Below are 24,344 nucleotides of genomic sequence, written 5' to 3' on the forward strand. Positions count from 1 at the left end.
TCTATTTGCAAAAATTAGGGATAATATGGCAAGAGGTGCAACAATCGATTATCAAATTAGTCAAATGATAAATGATTAATTAAGTGGCCTAAGTTCTGCTCCCAAAAAATTCTTAAATTACCTTTCTTTGTTTCCACCTGCACAATAGGCTCACCTGGCAGAGGTCACGTTTTTTTTTTTTTATACCAGCTTTCACAAAAAATGAGTGGCATTGAAAAGGTACAGATCGCACAAGCAATACTAGATTTAAAGGTAAAAGTTGCACGCGGAATGTGATGGCGTAAAAGTACAGTTTCTTCTAAAACAGATCTACTCAAGCGAATGCCATATGTGCCATATTCCAAACTTTCCCAGTGGTGCCAAAAGGGGGCAGTGTCGGTCCAAAAACAAAACAAGCAGGAGCCCTGTTTTTCTCATCTCTGGTTTATTTTCTCTCCTTTTGATTCTAAACGTGGCCTCCTCGTCTTCTGCCAACTCTGAGCCGCTCGGACGCCAAGACGTGAAAGTCTGCGCAGTCGCAGTCGCGTTAACAAGAGTTCCAAAACAAAGAAGTCCAAATGTTATGTTATATACATTTTTCTACAAGAGAATCATGGCTTCCTAGCAAAAAAAAAAAGGACACTTTTTACTGGGAATTAGTAGATAGTAGTACTGTAAATCAATATTGGGGCCACACTGGAGTGGGATGGTTGGGGGTACTATGGAGAATTATAATTTTTTTCACAAAATGATGTCACATTTACCCCAAAAACTACGATTAAAAAAACCCCAATAAAAACACTCAACTCCCTTTCCCTTGAAGAGTCCATATTTCTCTTCAACAAAACGGAACACAAAACATTCTCTAAAATTAATTAAACTATTTTTACTTGTTTCTGGACTTTTTTCCCCCTCTCGACCCCCCCTCCACAACTTTAGAAAAAAAGCTTTTTCTAAAACGAAAATAAATAAAATTCTTGGATAGAAAAAGCCCATGATTTCTAGAAAAACAATTCTAGAGGGGGAAAAAATGCACCTTAAAAAAAACCTACTTCTTGGAGGGAACATTTCTCAGAGAATGAAAAAGAAGTTTTCTAAAGACTTCTAGAAAAGCACAACTTTTCTAGAAAAAAGTCAAACAAGTGCACCTATTTCTCTCGACAAAAAAAAAAAAACACATCCTTCGTAAAAAGCTTTTTCCCCAAATTTTTTTTTTTGGGGGGGGGGGGGACTAAAAAAAGGCGTCTCTGAAAAATAATCATAAAAAAAGCTTACCAAGACTAATACAGAAATCTGGTCGCTAGCCAATCAGTCGAGATTTTTTTTTTCTTAAAAATTAGAATGATAATTCCTGCCCCCGTGCTTTTTTTTTTTCATTTAAAAAAAACACGACTTTGGTAAAAGAAAAATATTAAAAACAACTTTTTTTTTACTTCACCATGTCTGTTTGTTAGGGTTTTGTTTTTGAGTGTGGCCCAAATACGTCTTGCTAGTGAATGCGGTGCACAGTGGACATGTTCTATTTTGGAAGTGAAAATGTAAAGACAGGAGTACCACTTCCATCTCGATCAGTGCATACTGTCTTGCTTCTGACATCAGAATTATTATTATTATTATTTTCTTTCGGTTAAGGTTTCGGGGGTACAGCTAACGGGTCAAGACGCATGTTGTCACAACCATAAAAAGTTAGGAAGAACATGCACAGCGTCAACAGGCTCCACCTGGTCACTCAAATAGCTAAGTCCATCGGGGTCGCGTCCACGAGAAGCCAACCTGAGAACGTGATTGTCGAGCATGCACATGGCATCCAAACGTGTTCAAAACATTGTTAGAAAAAGTTGAAGAAAAAAAACAAAAAAACAATCACATTGATATTCCCCATGAGAGAAGGACTAGTAGCCACAGAATAACAAATATTATTCACAACAAAAGCAAACGTGTCGTTTGCGGTCTAAACGGTTGATCACGTGGCCACGCTAGAATTCCACCGACGACGACTAGTAGCACCACGCTCAAAAGAAAAACATCGAAGCCAACAGAATAAAGTCACATTTGTTTTTCTTTTTAGAAACAGTATCTTTCCAAATGTTATAAGGGGGAAAACATGTAATGGTTGAAAAGAGAATTGGGATAAAAACGTTTTTTTCCCAAGATAAAATATGAATTAAATAAGTAATAATAGCTTATTTTTACCTAGTTAAAATTGTATTTATTTTTTTCTTTTATTTTTACATGTTTCAAAATCTTAACTTTTCACTTTTTATTTTAATTTTAATATTACCTATACGAAGTAAGTAATAGTAAGAGAAAAATAACCTGGGGGGAAGGGGGTACTTTTTTTGAATACTATTTTTTTCCAAGATAATAAAGTAATATGAGGAATATAATATAATAATATAAGGAAAAAGTCTTGTTCTTATCTGGGAAAAAAACAAGAACATTGATGCATTGTTTCTTGTTTTGTTTGTTTTTTGGGGCGGAGAAGGAAGTAATCATTTTTATTATGTAGTGCTTTTATTTTAAGATAAAAAGTCATAATATAAGAAAAAAGTTATATAAAAAAGTTGTAAGATAACAAAAACAGGAATGAAAACTGGAATGCTATGCTTAATTTCTTCCTTGTAAATTTCCAACTTTGTTCTTATAATTGTACTACTTTTTTCCAAAAACATACAATATTGTAATACTACTTATTTTCTTGAATTAAAAAAAATCCAAATTGTCATCGAATTTTTTTTTTTTCATTTGAGCATGGCCCTAATCCTCGTCGGTTACAAAACACACACACAGAAAGTAAAATAGTAACAATGAAGTTTATCCTATTGTTGTTGTTTTTTTTTTTACAGAATATACATAAAGCTGATGGTGATCTGGCGACGTTAACGAGCCCAAAAGGTGCCAAGTCAAAGTGGGTCAACACGACCTAACACGACTACAATTTATACTTATTATATTCGCTAGCAATAAACGTGGCAGGGTATCGCTATGTAACTCATGAATAAATGATAAGAAAGTAAATTTTCGACATTAGGCTACACTCAAATCTTATCGTACGGCTTGTGGTAATGCATTAGCTCTTTATAATGCATTAACTAATGCTAATGAAAAACCCTATACAGTGAAGCCCACAATAAACGGAGAGACTGGAAAGCGGTACCCGTCACAGAAGCTAGGGGGCGCAACAGAAGTTCATACCAAAAAAAAAAAGTACTGGGCAGATTTCCGATGAAAGTGTGCTCGGAACCGTGTCGCGTTGGCGTCTTCCGTCTCCGTGACGACGGCCAAAAAGTCAAGCGTCCGCAACGTTGGCGCGATGGGTGTCCCGGCGGTTTCGTGCGCTGCCGCCCGCCCCTGGCGGCGGGTGGCGCTACAGCGGCCCTTTGAACTGGTTGCCCGACAGGTGCTGGCGGATGGACAGCTTGGAGCCGGCCGCGTCGCCCAGCTTCCGCCACACCACCTGAACATGCGACACAAAACAACAACAAAAATCGTCAAAAAAACTGACAAGAACAAGTCAGACATTTCTGTCAAAAAGAAATACCCTGACGAAAACAAACATTTTGGGGGGGAGGAAGTAATATTTTCAAGAAAAAAAATGCGAGTTTAACAAATACCTTCGAGACAAAAGTTGTATTTTTTTTCAAGACAAATTTTTTTTCTTCAAGATAGTTGTTAAAAAGTCATTATTTAAGCGAATTAAGTCGGATTTTTCAAGAAAATAAAGAAAGAAGAAAACTGTATATTCAGGCCTGGCGCATGTCGTCGTCGTGTCCCTGGGCAAGACACTTAACCCACGTCGCCCAAGAATGGATGACGGCGCCGGTCGGAGGGGCCGTAGGCGCAGAATGGCAGCCACGCTCCCGTCGAGAAAGGTGCGACATAAGGGTAATGCATTATTATTATTATTATTATTATTATTATTATTATTGAAGGTTAGGGTTTCAAAACAGGGTTAGGGTTCCAAAGTAGGGTTTCCAATTAGGGTTAGGGCTTCAAAGTAGGGTTTCAAAATGAGGTTAGGGTTTGAAATTAGGGTTTTAAAACAGGGTTCGGGTTTCAAAACGGGGTTAGGGTTTCAAAGTTGGGTTTTTAAACAGGGTTAGGGTTTGAAATGATGGTTTCAATTCAGGGTTTGGGTTTCGAATTAGGGTTAGGGTTTCAAAACGGGGTTAGCGTTTCAATTCAGGGTTCGCGTTTCAAAGTAGGGTTTTGCTGCACTGTAGCGCCAACTACTGGTGAGGAAGACTTCCTTTTTAACAGATTTTTTTTGTTGCCTTTCGCATCCCTGACTGGTATCGGTCGCCTTCACGAGTACCCGATACCTTGAAATGAGGCCAGTGTCATCCCGAAAAAAAATTCCAAACTTTGCCTTCTTTTGTGCCGCTGTCGCCCCTGAAAAACACACACACGCACGCACGCACGCACACTTGCGCACACACAGCCTCCATTGTGTGTCTCCCGCTCTCATCACAAGCACCTTTTCATCTCGCTCGGTGATAGCAGGATGAAGAAGACGAGGAGGAGGAGGAGGAAGAGGAGGAGGAGGGAGGCCACGCGCTCTTTCCCCCGCACGGCATTCCTACTTACGTCTCTCGCCGGAGAACGAGCGATGGAGGGAGTGAAAAGGAGAGCAAGAAAGACAAAAACGGATGCCACCGCCACCATCGTCATCATCACCATCATCATGGGCTCATTTGTGGAATGACCTGATTTGGTGGCTATAAAGTGACCACGGGAAAAAAGCCTCTCTTGTTTGTCCGGAACAAAGTTTTAATTGCAGCCCAGAATAGCAAACGCACTAACGAGCACGTTTGTGCGCGTGTGCGTGCGTGCGCGCGCGCTCACGTACGTTGCACATCTCCCTGACGATGGCCTTCTCTTTCTCGCTGAGGTCATCCTCGTAGTCTTCGGGAAGTTGCTTGTCCAGGTTCTCGTGGACCTCCAGCACCTGAGGGGCCGAAAGCCACGTGAGCTACGTTCACGGCGGCGCAAACTTCAAGAGGCCGAAGCCCCGCCCACCTTCATGGCGTGCACCACGGCCTCGGGCTTCTGCACGCACGACAAATATCCCGTGGCCGGAGACGATTCGCTGTTGGGGAGGCGGCCCGAACCCTGAAGATGAACCACAACATTAGCATTAGCATTAGCATACACAACTCACGGTTGTTAAGTAGGGATTGAAACGATTCGTCGATTAGACGAGTCGACTTCACGACCGCGTACTGAAAAGAACATCTCGGTCTATCTCCATTTCAAACGCAAAAGCATTTTGTTCAGTTCGTGTTGTTGCGCGTGATTCCTAACCGCCAACAAATCCGTTCCCATAATGCAACTTCCCGATATCTGTTGTCAGCCATCTTTTCCGCCAACGTAACAAAGGGACAGCAAGCTGTTTAAGATTACTGCTAAACTAGCGCAAAACAAAGAAAATTACACGCAAGCAGTGCAGTCACACATGTAGACAGACAACATAACAATACTCACATACATATATTCTATTTCCTCTGCAAAAAAACTATCAATATTACTGAGTCGCTTACAGTAGTTGTGAAACTCTTCTTCGTATTATACTGCCACCCGGTGGCCGAATCGCACACACCGGAAGGAGTGGCAATGAATTCATCATCATTCCTTACATCATTTAATTCATGTTCGTCCAATAAAATATTATAGAGGGCTATTTACAGCCCAAAAAAATCTTGAGGCTTTTTGGGTTAGGCTGAAACGGATTAATGGCATTTCCATTCATTCCTTTCAAGATACTAAAAGTGGTATGTTAAGGTGGCACTGGAGTTCAAAATTGGTGGCGTTTTCTGTTATTTGAGCTGAGGGAGGCTAAAGAGACACGAACGTGTATTTAATGTGCTCCTAAAGGTGCAGTGACCACATAAATCCACTTTGCTGAGGTCGGCCGCATCGTGAATCGCGCCCACCCGGCAGGTCGATACGCTGAGCTGACGCCGTGAAATGAAACGCGCAGACACGGCACGTCGATGCACTTGAGCGCTAAAGTCGTGATTAAAACGCTGCTTTGGTTTTTTATTTTCCCCTTAAGCAGCCTGAAAACAATTACGCAGCCCCTCGAAGAGGTTAAAGGTGAGGCTGGGTTGTGGGAGATGATTACTTTCATGCGGGGATTCATTTTAAAGCGGGAGACAGATTTTGACATTTTTATTTTGTATTTGGACATGATAGCATGCAATAACCTCTCCTTTCCTTGGAATACCAAAACTCCAAATCCTCACAAAAACTAAAAAGTGACTTTTTCTGTCAATCCAATATGGCAATTTTTAGTTTCGAATTAATATGAAAGATGGCTGAGCGGATGTAAAAATGTCATATATATTTCTCATTTTCGATGAAGAATTGAGCACGGAGCAGAGGCTATCATTTGCATTTCTTTTTCGAGTGTGTGTCTGTGTGTGTGTGTGTGTGTGTGTGTGTGTGTGTGTGCAGCGACCGTGTTGTGCGTGGCGTCCTGGCGTTGGGGCAGCGAGGACAGCTGCGACTCGGAGTGGTAGAGGGTCATCCCTTTCCGCAGGGCTCGCAAGTCACCTGGATTACACTGAGGACAAGAACACAGACAAAAAAAATATGCACGTGCGAATAGGAATCATAACATAAACGCGTAGACAACGTTTGAGCCCGCAGCCCAGAAACAGAAGCAAACACCCACAACACAAAAGCCACCAAATGGAAGATTTTCTTGAAAAACCTTGTTTAAGGCCACTTAGATCGATTTCAATTTGACCAATACGTGTAGATGACTAAATATGATTTTTGATGAAATAAAAAGTACCATATACACTTTTATTTCGCAATGAGTTCAACATTCTAACAGATATGCGATATTTTGAAATCACATAAAAGTATAGCCCCAAGGATCTTTTGGGGAACAAACTGAAGGCACAGAGACCTGGCAACATGAGCTCAATATGATATCACGATATTTTAACAAAAATTGCATTACCATTTGTGACTTTTTATTTTTTTTTTAATTACATAAAAGTATGCACCATTTAAGAGCTTTTAAAAGACCACTTTGATGAAATGTAAGACCTCTCCGCTAAATGTGACCACAAAGTCCCCTGCTCCAGTGTGTTCCACTAACGTGTGTATGCGTTCACTGTGATGGGTTAAATGCGGAGAACAAATTTCGTGTGCATGCATGCATGTTTGTGACAATAAAAGGTGATTCCTCTTCTTCTTCTTCTTCTTCTAAAGTACAGGCAATAATACTTCTAAGATAAATAATTATTAGGTCATCGAATTCAAGGTATGCACCACTTAGGAGCCGTTGAAGGCAATTTTAATCAAATTTAAGAGCATTCCTTCAGGAAACGTGACCGCTTATGTTCTCAATGTCGGTGTATAAACGCGTGAGGCCTGAGAGCGCTGATGCTATAAATAGCGCCGCATCTACGAGCACAGTGTTTGTTGTCTGCCCCCGTTATCTTACGAGCGCACACTTAGCGTCTCGCTAACCTTTTCGCGTCCTTCCCGTGGTGCCGGCTGATCTTTTACGTTGTTTTTCAATCTTTCGAATGGCACCCCGGCATCTCGCCGCGTTTGTCTCCAGGGCTCGGTCGCTGGGAAAATGTCAAGTCCGCTGGACTGAAACAAACCGATCGATGATCTCATCGGAATAATAAGAACGGCGTAGCCCCGTGGCTAACTTCCATCTTTTAGCGTCACAAACAAACAAAAATTGGACTCCTATGGGAAATGGTGATTCATTCATTATTTGTTCAGCTTCAAATAAGATGTTACTCTTTAGGAGTTGTGAGACTGTGGGCGCACAACATCCTGGTTTTTGTACAAAATAGTATGCAAGCATGTCCAGGCTAGCTTATCCAGGCTAAAACAATTAGTATTTTCCGAGGCGTCTTACAAATAATTAAAGTAATAATTAAAAACTAACCCTTCCACTAATTTGTGACAATATAGTGTTACAGAAGTAGCGTAATATGCTGCTTTGACAACCACTTACTGCAACTTTTGTTCGAGAGAAAGCTCACACATTTAGCTCTTGACGAGCAACATCGTTACGAAGTTAAAACAAAATGTTTTCAGTTGTTTTCAAAACCTGAATTAGTTGCCATTCATTTTTCCCAATTGTTTCCTATCCGAGCACCGCAAGAAAAGCGTTGTCCAAGCTAACAATTTGTATTTTCGCAGTTGTTTGCCCAAATACTTAGCATTTACCGCTAATCTTTGCCGATAGTTGCCTACAGAAGAAGCAGAACAGTCTTTCTTGTGTGAAATAAGACTGAAGAATAAGACTCCTAATAAATGCATCATTTTTTTAGAAATATATATTTTTGTTGTTGCTTTACAAATTATTAGCATTTTTTCTCTGTTCGTTGCCTTGCTAGTTCTTGTATGGGAAACCTTTGCCAAGTCTTCGGAAAGGATTTCAAATGAGTGCATTTTTCGAAATAAATCCCCTCAAGTGAACTCAACCTTTTCTAACCAGGTACAAGTGAGTCATTATCTTTCAGAACGAAGTTTGGCCAATTTCTGAATTGTGTGGGTACGTGCACACCTGCTTCCCTCATGCTCGAGTCTTTGCTGGTTAATATCCACACGTTGTTAAACAGCATCCACGAGAAGGTCAACATTCCTGTGATAAGAAACTTTTGTTCCCTTCAAGCTTAAAGCAGGAAGTTTAACAAGCAGGCGACTCATTCCGGAAATAAGAGGCCCGCCCGTGTAAACTCAACACGCGTTTTATTCACCAACAAGCATTCCAAAGAAGAGCTTTTCAAAAGAAAGCACTGAGTGCATTATGGATGTGCGTTTCTACCTGTGTCGGACTTGTAGTCTCAAATATTTATGCGTGCGGCCGCCGGCAGACGTCCCGGCAAGCCGAGACAAGAGCATCTTCTTTTACGCGCCGCAGAGCAAATGGAGCCTTTGCTCACCTTGCAAGGAAAAGATTTACGGACACCAAGAAAAAAACATCCCCGCAAAAGGCGCGCACATGCGAGAGAAACATCGTAATACCCTCAAACCCCTTTGACTTTTGACCTCACTCGGCCATTAGCTGTTTAGCTTCGCTTAGCGCAAGGACAAGAGATTTGATTTGAACGGCAGACTTGAGGCTAAAGCAATTAGTTGTTAGCCTAGTTTAGATAAGGTTTGGGGCTGGGAAGCTAATTTGCCAAATTAGCCAACATCTTTGAGTCAAGTTTCATGTTGAACGCAGATTTGATTTCAATCTTAAACAGAACTACGTTGTTTAGATGACACAGTAAACAAAATACCGCTAGGCTAAAGCCATTAGCCTAGCTTATCAGCGAGACTTCAAAGAATGATGGCGAGCCGAGACGGCAAGTTAGACGAAAATCGTTTTGAGTTTTCACAGATTTGATGTCAAACTTTTATTGTGCAGATGTTTTCGTTGTGCTCTGTAGGAGAAAAGCCCGAAAAAGCTGAGCTGAAAGTTCCGCCACCAGAGAGAGACAAGTGAGCAGACAAGAGAGCGGCAGTTACCTTCTTCGTGTGTATCTGGGATAAACTATAACGGCTATGAGCCTGCAGAAGGAAAACAGGAATATTGTTGACCACGTTTAAGTACAGGCACGACAGAAAAAAAAAAAAAATGAAAAGAAGTCGAATAAAGCAATGACAATCTGGTGAAATTCTTTTTTTTAAATTTACCCACAAATAACAGAATTTGTTTTATAGAGATAAACAAGTGTTGAAAAATACAAATGAATAAAATAACTCAAAACATGAAATACCTTTTTTTTTTTAATACTAAATTTAAAGTACCAAAAGATTAAGCAAAATATAGCACTGACAATCTAGTGCAAAACAGAATACAAGCAGTGACCATGGAGCGAAACAGTTTTCTATAATTTAAGTATGTATGTCTTTCAAGCGAAAGGCAAGGAAAGTCGTCATTAAACGATAAAAAAGAAGAACGTGGGGCGACATATTGAGTTCGTTTGTGAGACATTTGTGAGAGCGCGTTCAAATGAGCAATCCTTACGTCTCCACGCAGACTGACGTGACCTCGCCGTGAACCCTCTTTCGCTTCCCCGAACCCCCCTGGCCCCCTCCCAGCTCCACGCTGGCATCTTCCAAACGTGGGCGAAGTCATCGCGAGGTTAACACCGCCGGATTCTGTCATTTAGCGTCTCCTCGCTCTTTTGCCACGGGGGCGAACCGACGCTCGCCATTGAAGCCTCCGCCATGAATTAAACATGCATCAACACCGAGACGCAGACAGCCGCCGATGACGCTCATCATCTCGTGTTGTTGGCTCCGCTCAAAATAATACAACATTTTTAAAAAACAAAAAAACAAAAAAAAAAGCTGCTTAGAAGAGTTCAACCACCGGTCGCCGGCGGATCTTTTGGTCGACCGGCATTTAACCATCTCGGCAGCATCGCAGTTGCTATCAAAAATACTCAGACTCTCAACCGCCTTCCTGAGCTTAAGATAATCGATTCGAGCGCCCACAAACGGCTTGAAAGATCCTGCTTATGACACTTATAATATTCATAATTACAGGTGCAACAATTAACCGATTCATCGACAACTAATTGATTGTCAAATTCATCGAGAACTATTTTGATCAGCGATTAATCGTTTCGAGACCTTTTTGACTGAAAATTGACCAAAACCTCTGATTTCAGCCTCTCAACAGTAAAGTCTCCGATTTCTGTAGTCCTCCACGAAAGCAGACATTGTGTTTTGAATAAAGAAAAAAATAGCACTGTACTGTAAAATATACACTTAAAACATAATACAGTTCAGTTTAAGTATACCCTAGACTTTAGGTATATATTTTTTTCCATCTAAATTTTGTCCCGGTCTTCGTAAATCTGTTCAATTTTCGAAAAAAAACCAAAAAAACGTGTGACTCGGCCATTCATCTCCTAGAATCGATGCACATTCAGCCGAAGTATTTAGGTAACACATCCTGTCAACAGACAGACCTTCAAAATAAAAGCACACAGTTTCAACACACTTTCTTGGGCCACATGGTGGCTTATTTAAAAGTCACACTCAATAAACAAGCAAGAAATTGTGCGAAATAAGCCACCATAGGGCCAAATAAAGTGTGTGAAAATGGCACGCTTTTAGTTCGAAGGCCTGACGTTCGACGGGAGTTACGCCGATGTTGCCCCAATTTGTCTGAGTGCTGCCGAGCAGACCGGGAGGCTTGTTATTGACTTGATTTGTTAATGAACGCTTGCGTTGTGGGATACGCCTTGCGGTCTGTTGAAGCGCACAATATGACAGAAAGTTCCGAGTTGCAGCCATTTGATGAAGAAAGTGAGAAACCCGACGGAATTCAAAAATTCAAAAACTCGGAAGATGGCTCCCCTCTCTCCCCTCCTCAATGAATACGCCATCAAATGTTTAAAAAGGTGGAAGTGTTGTTAAATGTTAACTATCCACTTATTTTTACACTGTTTTTATATGTAAAGTTATAGCTATTCTCTATAAAATTTTATTATTTTATAAAAAAAATGTTGTAAGGTATACATTTTGGTTTGAATTAAAGTTTGTTAGGGATTTGGGCTATTTCGAAATGAATGGAGGTCGGTCGTCAGCGCGATGCCTCACCTGCGACAGGAGCTTGTTGTTGTCGTCCTCCAGGATTCGCACTTTGGTCTCCAGTTGCCGGATGTAGTTGGAGGAGGAATCTGCAGCAGCGGAGGAAAAGAGGGGAGGAGACGCCATTAGCATTTCAAAAGACGTCGAGACGGAAAAGAACCAGGAGGCAGCCGGCGTGAGAGGACCCACAAGAGTTCCCAAAGGTTTGCACTTAAGGAAGTTCACATCTTAAAGCAACCTCTGTCAAACTTTCTCCGCCATATAACAACAGGTAACTTTTCTAAATTTAACTGCTGTTTAAAATCTCAATTTTAGAGGGGAACTGTTCATGCGTAACCTTTTCATTTGTGACTTGGGAATGGCTTTTTTTTTTTTTTTTTAAAGAAGTGACACTGATGTGAAATAACTTAAAAATTAATGAATAAAAACAATGAAAAAATGACTGAAAGTGTTTTTTTGTAATATAAATCTTGTGGATTGTTCTATTTTTATTTAAATCCGGCACATACAATGACTGTCATTTTTAATTACATTATTTAGTTAGAAATTACTATTTGATATGGCAAATATCTAATAAATATTTTTTTAAATAAGATTGATTGAAAGAGACTTTTATTCATTTTATTTTGAATAATGCACATAAAACTACTCTTTATTTTTATTATTTTTTGTTATAATTTGGATAGGGCAAATATAAAATCATGAATATGAAATATGAATTACAATTATGAATTATGAAAGTAATTGTTTAATTACAAAAAATTGTAAAATAGTGGAATATCTTTTAATGGTGCACATAAAATGACATTTTTGTATTAAATTGTTTAATATTTAGAAATTAAATTTGATAGTGCAAAAAAAACAAATCTAAGTTACATTAGAAAAATGCTTTTTTAATAACCAACAAAAGTTTGATGTTAAAAAAAGCTAATTTTAAATATGTACACAACACAGGTTAGTTTTTTATTACTGTTTTTTTTTTAGACAAAAAGGTAAAATTTTGTAGCGTGTTCAAATAAAAAAAAAAAAAAAAAAAAAAAAAAAACATAACAATGTAAATGCATAATTCTGATACCAGCCTGCCGTTATTCTTTTCATCTACCCTGCGATAAAGTGGAGGGGTGGGAAACAGCTGTTAAAGGATGCCAGGTTCAAAAGCGTAAACATTCCTTCAGCGATTAGCCGTGTCTGACCTGACGTCCTCTCGCATTCTTTCAGGCCGCGTGTTAGCGGTAAAGCGGGAAAAACAAGCGTCACGCATCCGTCACGTCACGGCCGAGAATCCCGCTCGCCGCTGCTCACAGCCGTCACGCCGCAGCGGGTTCAAACAGGGGACAGCAGCCGCGTGAGGCGCGCCGCCCGGTCCCTGTAGGTGGCGCCGAGCCTGTTCTCCAAAAAGGCGCATTTAATTTACAGCGCGATCAAAGCGCGAGTCAGACGGCGCGGCGAGACGGATCCAGATGCTTTTGTTTGTTAAGTGGAAAGACAGACAAAAGACACCAGACAACACTGTTGTCTTTGGCAGATTTTACTTTATATATATATATATATATATATATATATATATATATATATATATATATATATAGTAGTTTGAAAAGTTTTCTTTGGCATAACATAATTCAGTCACAGTCAGACTGTATCCCGGTCTGTCGTACGCCCCCCCGATATATCCTTCATCATTAGCCGACTGTTTTCATTTTTAGTACAGGCAAGTCTGAATTTAGAACCGTGTGTGTGGAAGCAGCAGTTGTTCATAGGTTTATACTTACCTTAACATCCATCCATCCATTTCCTTTACCGCTTATCCTCACAAGGGTCGCGGGCTCCTGGAGCCAATCCCAGCTATTTTCGGGCGGGATGCGGGGTACATACACCCTGAACCGGTGGCCAGCCAATCGCAGGGGCACTTAGAAACAAACAACCATTCGCAGGAGCTGACATTTTTAATTCATGTCAGCTCCTTCTGGTGTGCACGACTTGGCCACTGGGGAGCAATATAATAAAGTTGTCCAGAAATAAAACAGACAAAAAGACTTTTGTGTTGCAACTACTGTAAGTGCCAGTCATCTTTTGCACAAGATAAAGAACAAATGTACAATATATTGTCTGTCTACATGTGTCGCTACACCGTTTGTGTTCAAATATCTGTTGCGTTATAGATGCTATTCGTTAGCGCGTCCATTGCGTTTCTCATTATGTGTTCGCAAGAAGCTGGCCGACTTTAAAACAATGCTATGTAGTTGTTCTAAATACACAGCGTCAAATACAATGTTGAATTCTATTTTTTTTTGTCAGTATTTCAGAAAACTTCAACTGGGAGTGACAAATAAACAGATTGAAGCAAGCACGCTTTGCCTCTTATTTGGAGAACTTTTCATTTCCTCAAAGTGATGTTATATATTTTCAGTCTTCCATTTAAAAAAAAAAAAATAACAGAATGAGAAGAGGTGCTAAGGCATCCTTGAAAGAGTGCCTTCTTCGTGGTTTTAATGTGTAAATGTGTTAAAGCATACAGGTGGGGTAAAAATATATTTTTGTAAAAAAAAGCTTTTCACATGGTCTCTCTGTAAATTGCAAAATATACCCCCACGATATACGGTGAGTTCACTGTACGCGGTGTTGTAACACGCAAACAGCGGCGTGTAAAAAGACTCCGACGCTACTAATCTTCCGGTTGTGCCTTGTGACCCGCTAATCTGGACTCATCTGATGCCGGCCTGACCTTCAGCCGTCGCTCAAGCCGATTAGGGTGAAGGTTCTTCAACCTTCGTCGCACAACAAAGACGGACCAATGAATGCGCATCCTTGTTTGTTTGCGCTCGTCTCTTATTGGCCACGAGAATGTAAACAGGAAGTTAGGTTTGCGAGTGGAATCGAACACCTTTTCAGGGGGAAATTCGGCCTGTGTCGAGCGTGCCGCTATCAGACATGCTAACTCGACAGACGTTATTTACAATGTACAGAGTATTTTAAACGCCCTAAAATGCCACAAGATTAAATGTTGAAATGAAATATTCATGGTTTAAACAGCGGGATTTATTAAATATTTTTGTGGGAGTGTCAATTACTCGCTTTTTTCTTTTTAACAGGGATTACTGTATAATTGTCTCGTATTTGACAATTAATATTAACCCTCATGGCCCGCAATCTGCCCCGGCATCTGCTTTGAGCACATACACTCAAACCAGCATACAAATCGCTTTTTTTTTTTTTTTTTGTGGGTATCCAATGCAGGACTTGAGCTTTAGCTACCAGAATCCTCGGCGGGGGGTGCCGCCTTTAAACCTTAGCGTCATGTCCAAGTGGTCTAAGCGCTAATCCGTCACGGGAGGGTCCTCCTCGCACGCACAGTCGTCCAAAACATTTTTTGTGTGCCTCAAATCTATCTTTGCCATACAACTATTATGCGGTAATTACTACTAACTGCGAGTAGTTTCCAACCCTAACTCTCAAGAAGTGAGAAAGCAGGTGAATTGGGAATTTATAACTTCAGTGATATGTCAATTAAATATACAGTACTTTGTGATTTCATAATCTGGTATGTGAATAAAGTCAACTAGCGCCTGGATTTTAAAGTATTAAAACTTGTGCAGTGTTGCACTTTGTTTCACACAAAATTATAAACATTTTAAATGTTACGGTAAATAAAAAAAATTAAAAGTCCCGTTTTATTAATTTATTATAATATTTTTATGACAAAAACTAATTGTTGAATTTAAATGATTAAATTAGTACATATTGTCAATGAAAATGGCCTGTTTATTACAATATTAAAGTTAAATAATGAAATTACAAAATATATTCTTATAATATGAAAGAGATTTTTTTTAAATTTGAATTACTACATTCCTAAAAATAACTTGAGATTGCCATAATTTTGAAATAACCTTTTCATCAAATGAGAAAAAAATATTTTCAAACAAAAATGACCAGTTTCTTCCAATTATTGAATTTACTGTAAATGACGAATTGACACAAAACTGCCTTGCTATTGACAATTTAAATGAGTAAATTACTAAAAACCTCTGTCTTGTCGATTACATTTATTCCATTGAAATAGCACTCCCTGCCACAGCAATGAAAGCCTCTTCTGCTCCTCCTCTGTTTTTTGTTTCTCTTTTCATCCCGCCATCCCCCCCGAGGAAGACGGTCCGGCCTAAAATAAACTCAGTAGCCCGCGGGAGCGGGCTCGGTGGCCACTGTTTTGAGAGGGCCCGTTATTACTTATGCATTAGCGCAAGCGCAAAGCACCGCGACATCCACACCTCTTGTGTTGACTCCATCAATGGAGCTCGCGCGCGTGCGTGCGCGTGTTGCGCGTAAGAGCAACGAGTGACGTGGACAGTGGCACCATCTCGCCTCCCCACCTCCATCGCCAGCCCACGTCACTTTCAATCCCGTCAGCGCCCCGCTGTGACCCACTTCCAGCGGCCTCTCTCCCCCAACCCGTTCCCGTACTGCCGTGCCGTGCCCGGCGGCCCCCTCCGACCCGGACGCCGTCCTTGCTGGGTGTGGACGCTAGATAGAAAAAGTCTACACACCCCTGTTGAAATGCCACCCCCCCCCAAAAAATAAACAAGGCCAAGATAAATCATTTCAAATCTGTATCCACCAATAACGTGACATTTAACCTGTACAACTCAAATGAAGGAAGAACAAAAATGTTGTTGCACAAGTGTGCGCCGCCTGTTAAAAAGGGGACGCGGCTGTGTTCAGAATTAACCAATCACATTCAAACTCATGTTAAATGCCACCATTTAAAGTGCCTCTGAGTCATCTGAAATAAAGTTCAACTGTTCTAGTAGGCTTTTCCTGACATTGCTTTGCATTGTAGCAGAAGCCTGAAGCTTTTGGGCTAACATTGACTGCTGCTATTTGGAAGTGGTCATCCCCACAGCACGACGGTGATGATCACCATGCTTCACTGTTTGGAATTTGTTCGTTTGAGAACAAAATGTGAGGAAACGTGTTGTGGTCCAGCGAAAACAAGGTTGAACTTTACACGATAAAAAAAGTACTTTGAAGCAAAAATGTGTCCATATTTTTTTTCAAAATTGTTTCATTTGAATTATTACATGACCAACGCTTGTCTTGTCAACACGAAAATAATTATGGGCAAAAATGTAAAAAAAAAAAAAAAAAAGAATAAATTATAGCAAATCCAACCTTAGTCAGATCTTGTCTTATTTGAAGTAAAAGTTGAAGCAATGTAAGAAAATGTAACTTTCATCGAAAAATCAGTGGAAATATAACATCTGTTCTCCACTTTGTTTCACCATCTGCATGTTTTCTGCTTTCTGTCTGCGACACACCCTTTCACACGTGCGCCCTCCACTCCCACTTCCACCCAAGGGACGACGGGCGGGACGCAGTTTACCGCGGGTCAACTCGGGCCGTTCCTCCGGGAGCAGATCGGAGAGGACGGGAGAGGTGAGCGGCGAGTCAGGCTCTTTCATAACAAATAAATCACACGCGGAAAGGAGAGTTTGTGCTCCGGCGCGGCCGGGCTCAAAGCCGGTAGGCAAAACGGTTCAGGTGGGGGCGGAGAGATCGCCTTCTGTTTGCAAGTCAGATCTTGAGGCTGTTTAGTAGCCTGCTGAGAAGGGAGCTCCCTGGGCTTTTAGGAGTCCTCCAAGGCAGATTTGGATGTGATCATATTGCGCGCTCAATGTGGTCAATGACCTCAAGGTGCTGAAGGGAAAACGTCACTCAAAGTTCACGGCGATGAAAGATCAACGCAAAAGAAATTTTGCCTTTATCTGGCTTTTTTTTTTTTTTTTTTTTAATATGTATGTATAACTAAAGAAGGTTCATCCAAAGTATTAACTCACTCCGGCGGCAAAGTCAGACTGTTTTATTGTTTATGTAGTGGTGAAACCATTTTAACTCTTATGTGACAATTAAAGAGCTTTAAGATATAAGATGCATAACTCATGACTTGTATTCAACGGCAAAAAACACTATCGTTTTTACTAAACGTATTTAAACGGTTAAAATACATTGACAATATTTTAAACAAAAACTACAAAAACAATATTTGTTTTAATTTAAAGCAACCTGTCGTGATTATTATAGTTATCTAATTAAATGATTAAACTACTAAAATATTTGTACACTAAAATAAATGTATTTTATTAACATTATTAAAATATTAAAAATACATTTTCAAGTGTGACTTAATTAAAATGATTGAATTAAAAATAGTTTATTAAAATAAATTACATAAACCAAGAATCACTTTTTCTTATCAAAATTATTCAAATAATTTAATTAGTAAGTAATTCCATTATTTAAGTATTAAACTACAAAAAATATTTTGTATAACATACTATAATTATGCAATTTAAAAAAATCTGACTTGTTTATTGTATTATGTAATTAAATAAACTACTCCAAAAAATACATAAAGCTTGGTAATAAATTTATGTAATCTAAATCTAAAGAATATTGAAAATGTTTTTAATTAAAATGTGTGCTATTATTTACATTTATTTAATTTACATTATTAAATTACATAAATATTTCTAAACAAAAAAAAGAATCATTATGTTGAAATTATTAAAATTATTTAATTCAATTATTTATATGGTTATATGATATATTCTACTTAATAACTTCAAAAAATCTATGTTGTTTATTACAAGGATTTCATTTAAATTATTCAACTACAAAAACATTTTCAAAATGTGTCTTGTTCATGACAATTATTAGAATTACTGAATGAGTAAAAATATACACGATGAAACTAAAAGTAATCATTTCCTTAGACTAGAAATGAGAATAGAATAATTGATTTCCTTCAGTTTTGAATGGACGTTGTTTCCTTCCCTAATTATCAGCGCGACTCTCTTGAAAACTTCCTGATGACTTCCTGACACGATGGAGGATGTAATTACAGTCCCCGCCGCCTTTCACTCAATTTGCACGGAGGTCGCGTGGGACGCGCTAATGCAGCGACGCTCGTTGGCGTCTATTAAGTCGAATTTGCCTCTGGCGCCTGGGAGCGAGCCGCCTGTCAAGCGGCTCCGGGTCGCGAATGCGCGCTGGGACTTTTATTTATAGCCGTCACAGACGCGCGTCAGTGTTGCTAACGCGCGCGGTGACGGGTCACTCCCCTGTCGCCTCGGCTTGCCATCAGCGCCTGTGTCTTTTATCACATGCGCACTTTGGACTAGAACCTCAGGATTTGTATTTGTGACGTTCCAGCACAGCAAAAAGTTAATTGATAACGATTGATAGCGTCACGGTATCACGATACGTCGGAAATTACGCAATAAATGTCGATATCAGTCACGCTGAATTAGAAAAAGACTATTGCCAGTGTGTAACGTTGTATCCGTGGTTGTATTTGTTGCTCCCCCGTGTGTTGTTTGAAGGTTTATAATTTGGAAACATTTATCCTAATTCCTGTTAGGTCATCTGTGGCATTTTGCAATGTGTGTTAGCATTAAGCTAACAGACTTTCGTTAGTCAAAATGACAAGGTTTGGTAGAACATTTTGTGTCAGTTCAAATCAATATGCCCATTAAAATAAACTGAAATGATGAACTCAAACATAAATACTCGCACTCATAGTCGGTCAGAAAAAAAGCTGTTTCCGTGCGTCCCTACTTCCGGCCGTGTGGATATTTTGTGGACCCCTAGTGCGATGTGGCCTTAATCTTTTGATTAGGCTGGAAGAACGGCAATATGAAGGCCGTTTGGACTTAATCCCGTGACATCAAGGCCGTGGCGATTATATTTGCGCCGCAAACTTAATTACTGCTCTTGTGTGTATGTGTGCGCGATGGCTACTTATAGATCAAGACAAGACAAAACAGAGCAGATTAGCGACGGATTGCTCGAGGCTATTGTTTGTTCGTTTGTTTGACGAATGCCACAACGCTTGATCTTCTCCTCTCAGGACAACGGGACTCAAGAATGTTTTTAAAGTCGTCCGCATGCGGCCTGTCGCAGCCAAGGCAAAGTCGCCGCGGTAGCGCTTCCGCGCCAATGGCAACGATTAGGTGGGTATGATAGATACAACTTTTGAAACTCACACCGGGGGGGGAAGGGGCCCGCCGCATCCCATGATTGGGCACCCCGCCCTTATACCACCCCCCGGTCGCGCGCCCGCCCGCCAAACTAGGGGTCTGGGACGTGGGGTTGTGGTGATTGAGGGTCTTTGTGTGGCAACTTTTTTCGGGCAGGGTGGTGTCTTTGCGTAATAACTCAAGCCTTCTTTTTGTTACCTGTTTATTTTGTTTGGGCTCGTCTGGCTTCGTGGGCATCGTGGAGTTGTTTTGGCACACTTAGTGTTTTGGCAATACGGGTATGCGCCGGCTTGCGGCTATCATGGGACATAGTACCTTAGTCCCCCCCCGTTCGTCAACACCACCCGTGTTACCCGCCCCCCACCCCGTGCTTCCTTGTTTGCCCCTGCCGGGTGTATGCAAGGCAGGAGGCGGGGGCTTCTTGGGGGAGGGGTGGGGAGTTGCTGAGCCGCAGGTTAGGTGCCCTCTGTTTGTGTGGGAGCACCTAGTGTGGGCGGGCGGTTCACGTTTGTGTGGAGCTATGGTGGCGGTGGTCGGGTCCGGGTGGGCCGCGGCTCCTATTTGGCCGATAGGGAGGTGCTTGCGCGAGGCGGGGGCGGACCTGAGGGGGGGCATGTTTTGATGCTGGTTTCCATGGACTGGGCGTTGACAGCGGGGTCTTTGTGATCGTATTGGAGGGGGCAAGTGTTAAATTTAACAATTTTCAGACCAATTGTGTGATGAAATAGGATCATTTCCTAGAGCACCTGATGATCTCTGGCGAAGTGGTTGGGACTCACTGCATTCGCACAAATGGGATATTTATTTTCAATGAAGTTCTGTCGTTAAGCCAACAAAGAAAGTGCGAGTAAAGTTGCCTGGAGACGTCGTGGTAAACAAAAGCTTCAACTTCCAGCAGCCTCATTCCAGCACGCGTTGCCACGGCGTCAGCGCCCAGAGCCGCGCCGAAGCCCAACCCTCCCCCTTCATTTGCATAAATCTGCATAGCGGGCCGGTCTGGTTTTTAAAGCGAGCGCTGCTGAGCTGGCGGAGGTCGCGCTTATGTAAGCAGAGTCAAAGAGCGCGCGGTTAAGGTGGCCAAAACATTGCCGGCTAAGTACAAGCACTCAAAGCCTTTTTATGATCCCGCTCCCAGCGTCCCGTTGGCCGCGTGGGAGCCCGGACAATTTAGCCGTGACGTTCTCTTTCAAGTCACATCATACCAAAAATAATACAGCAATAATAGCACGCATATTCGGGATTCACCCCGTGTCGTATTTTGTGGAACCTAATTGCTGGTTTTCGTGCTCTTTCTGAAACACCCTAAGATACCACAAGATGGCGCCAAAGTCCCATCTAATAGGGAAGCAGCACATTGGCGACAAGGAAGTATGTAATTATGTAATTAATTTTAATTATGCACATACGATTCCCCAAATGCCATCAAAATAATAGATACATTTTTTTTTATGCCTGATATTAAACTGAGCCGGCACGGTAGTCAACTGGTTAGCACATCTGCCTCACAGTTCTGGGAACCGGGGTTCAAATCCCGGCCTTGCCTGTGTGGAGTTTGCATGTTCTCCCCGTGCCTGCGTGGGTTTTCCCCGGGCACTCCGGTTTCCTCCCACATCCCAAAAACATGCATGCTAGGTTGATTGAAGACTCTAAATTGTGAATGTGTGCGCGAATGGTTGTTTGTTTCTATGTGTCCTGCGATTGGCTGGCGACCAGTTCAGGGTGTACCCCAACTCTCGCCTGAAGATAGCTGGGATGAGCTCCGGGGCGTGAGGGTAAAGCGGCACAGAAAATGGACGGACGGATGGATATTAAACTGCTTTTGGGGTCACACAGTTTGTGATATATTTCCAGTTGAAACTATGAACACAGGCTCAGGCTGTATCTCTGAAGTGCAAATTGAAACAGAAAGAGGACAAAAGGTCTCCAATGATGAGACCCGACGGAACAACAACTCCCTTGTGTCACGCGGAACCCCGGCCGCGGATTAGACGGAAGAAACGGTACATCGGCGGGCGATTAGCGCCCTAATTGGTGGCCAGAGAGCGAGAGGAGTTGCGCAACGGCTGCTCGTCACTCTCGGCTCAAATTGGACTGATGTTGGCCCAGTTCCGTAGCCTCCCGCTGACCCCGCAGTGGAAAGACGCTTGTTGTAGCAAGCTAACACTATCAGCTTAGCATTAAATGCTAAGGGCCATATTACGGTACTCAAGGACGATGCCGGGAAGAATCAGGTGGATAAATTAGCCATTGAAATCCTGTTCTCTGCCCCAAAACATGTTTTTATTTTAACATTTTAAGTATGTCCATTTGATGTCAGTATGTGAGACTTAAATTGCCTTAAACGTAATTGTGAGCTACACATGACTGTAGTCCATTGGACAAGAGGTATAACCCCAAAATTGCTTTTGACAAACTCATTTAAAAAAGGTATCACGGCAAAGTAAATATCAGTGTAGCACACAAACACACACAAACACAAAAAGGAAATAAAATAAACTGGATTGAAATCAAATTGGGTAAAAAAAATAAATAAAAAAGATGTCTTTATGTCCCAAAAGTATTCTCTGTCAATTGACTGTCTGTTGTCGTACTAGAGCGGCTCCAACTACCCGAGACAAATTCCTTGTGTGTTTTTGACCGACTTGTCAAATAAAGATGATTCAGTTTCGGATTCTGAAGTAGAATAAAATAACGGCATTTAAACAGCCTTTGTTGGGGTCTTCAGATGGAGTCAAAGCATAAACAAATTAGCGTTTAAAACGTCATTGACACTGCTGCGCCAGTTACTGTTGATACCGTTTCCTAAAAAGAAGACAAAGTACTAATTTTGCACTTTCCCAAAAAGAAAAGACTTGTTGGCATCCAACTCTTGTGTGGACTGATAGTGAATTGGACTGACTATACAATGTAGCTCCACTATATTGCGGTTGATCGTTTGTGCCCCCGCAATGTTATGGATCTGTAAGAATAAGAATAGATGCCTGTCAGTATTGTTGTACTGTATGCTCCGTTTTGTATGTGTTACAGCGCCATTTGTTAAAGTAGTATATGACTGACGGTTTAGACTTACTGTAACATTTATGCAAATATCTATTATGGCGTTTCGCATTATAAGCTAGCGGACTTTCATTAGACAAAATGATCTGGTTTAGGTGAAAAGTATGGTGTAAACTTGCCCTGTGAGTGGCTGGAGAATTTTGCGAGCAAGAGTCCCTTTCTTGACAGCGAGAGAGTGAAAACAGCCATTCAGGAATACATTTTAATAAGTTGAAATGTGTTTGTGAGTGTGCGTGAGGAGTAAAAGTATACAAAAAATATTTTTGGCAGATTTTCTGGACTTTTCTGGAACATATCCCCCGTGATAAAACAGAGGTTCACTGTATCCACTTATAAAATATCAAATGTGCATGAAACATCAAAGAGAGGAAAAGTCACGTTACGTAAACGCCGCCGCCGACTTTCCGAGGGGGAAACATACGTGACCTGACAGGCCAACTCGAGGCCTCAAACGGTGCTGCCGCCGCTTTAAAGCCGTCTCGGCGCTGCCTGCCGGGCCGAGACACGCGAGAGCCGCATCCGCAACGTGTTGGTTTTTTTCTTTTTTCTTCTTCTTCGCATACTTTGATCGGAGCTGCCGAGCATTCCCGACGTTGTCTGATCTTGTCGAACGCTTTTCCCTTGAAATCGACGTGACGCCAGCACCGAGCCCTACAAAGATCAAACTTGAGGCAAATATTTCACTCATTTGTGTATTTACCAAATGCAACCACGGGTGGGCAAACGTTTTTTGTTCGCATATAAAGTATGCTTATGAGTATTGTTGTATGTTCTGTATGTATGTATTGCAGGCACCATGTGTGTTCAAGTAGCAGTTGTTTCAAGGTTTACCATCACCATAACATCTACGCTAATTTCCGTTAGCTTGTCTAAGGTTTTGGCGTTAGTATTGGCGTTAAGCTAGCAGACGCTCATTCGATGCAATGATATGGTTTGGTGGAATATTTTTAAATATACAAGGTTTAATTGTCTTTTGTTTTATGTGTCAGTTTTACAGTAAACCTCAACTGGGAGTAACAAACTGGTTGACTCAGGCAACCTTTCCTCTTTGTGAGCAGGAGTCTTTTTCTTTTCATTTTGTCAAAGTGATGTTATACGAGAGTCTCCCATTTCCTGACAGCCAGGGAATTTTCACCTTTTGTGGTTTTGGTTCTGGAAAATATCCCTCACAATAAACGGGGGTTTCATTGTTTTGCTTACAACTAACAAAAATCCAGAGCGGAGAGTGACATTTCAGAATAATTCAATAAAGAAACAAACGGGCCTCATCAAGCAGCCTGGAGGCCACCATGACATTTGCGGACGTTTCAGCACCATCTTTGATCTGATGACAGGGCGGTGATAGTCACACACAGCCAACATTTTAAACATCATTCAACAATAATTACACTCAAAGTGCTCTATTCCATATCATTATACTCTCTCTGTTTATACCTTTCAATTTACAGTCATTGTTCAAATGTGTCCGGAAGACAAAGTGACGACGCTATACTAACAGCACGTTTACTTTTTCCTTATTTCTAAGCCTTTCATTGTGTCAATGCAGAAGGCCATTCACACGTAACAAGTTATTCTGTACCCAAAAAAAATATTATTCTCCCCACTGATTTTATATTCTGCTCCTTTCACATTTCTCAACCAACTGAAACCATACAAACTTCCACGTATTCACATTTTCCATGACATTCCCAAATTAAT

At 41.1% G+C, this 24,344-nt stretch overlaps 1 protein-coding gene across 3 annotated transcripts in view; it reads right to left on the bottom strand.

Annotated features, from left to right (window-relative positions):
* Positions 1-405: 405 nt before the first annotated feature.
* The window catches only part of ccdc85cb (coiled-coil domain containing 85C, b), a 44,867-nt gene continuing 20,928 nt past the window's right edge, over positions 406-24,344 (bottom strand). For 2 of the 3 annotated variants that reach the window (XM_061753520.1, XM_061753521.1), the window contains 6 exons: positions 11,563-11,642; positions 9,475-9,516; positions 6,440-6,544; positions 4,999-5,091; positions 4,829-4,927; positions 406-3,436 (listed from right to left, as the gene is read on the bottom strand). In XM_061753520.1, the coding sequence (XP_061609504.1) occupies positions 3,347-3,436; positions 4,829-4,927; positions 4,999-5,091; positions 6,440-6,544; positions 9,475-9,516; positions 11,563-11,642 (509 nt within the window). In that variant the 3' untranslated portion in view covers positions 406-3,346. The remainder of the gene's footprint in view (positions 3,437-4,828; positions 4,928-4,998; positions 5,092-6,439; positions 6,545-9,474; positions 9,517-11,562; positions 11,643-24,344) is intronic. The other variant, XM_061753522.1, reaches the window with a different exon arrangement.

The sequence above is a fragment of the Phyllopteryx taeniolatus genome, chromosome 18, assembly GCF_024500385.1.
Source record: "Phyllopteryx taeniolatus isolate TA_2022b chromosome 18, UOR_Ptae_1.2, whole genome shotgun sequence".
NCBI classification, from domain to species: domain Eukaryota; kingdom Metazoa; phylum Chordata; class Actinopteri; order Syngnathiformes; family Syngnathidae; genus Phyllopteryx; species Phyllopteryx taeniolatus.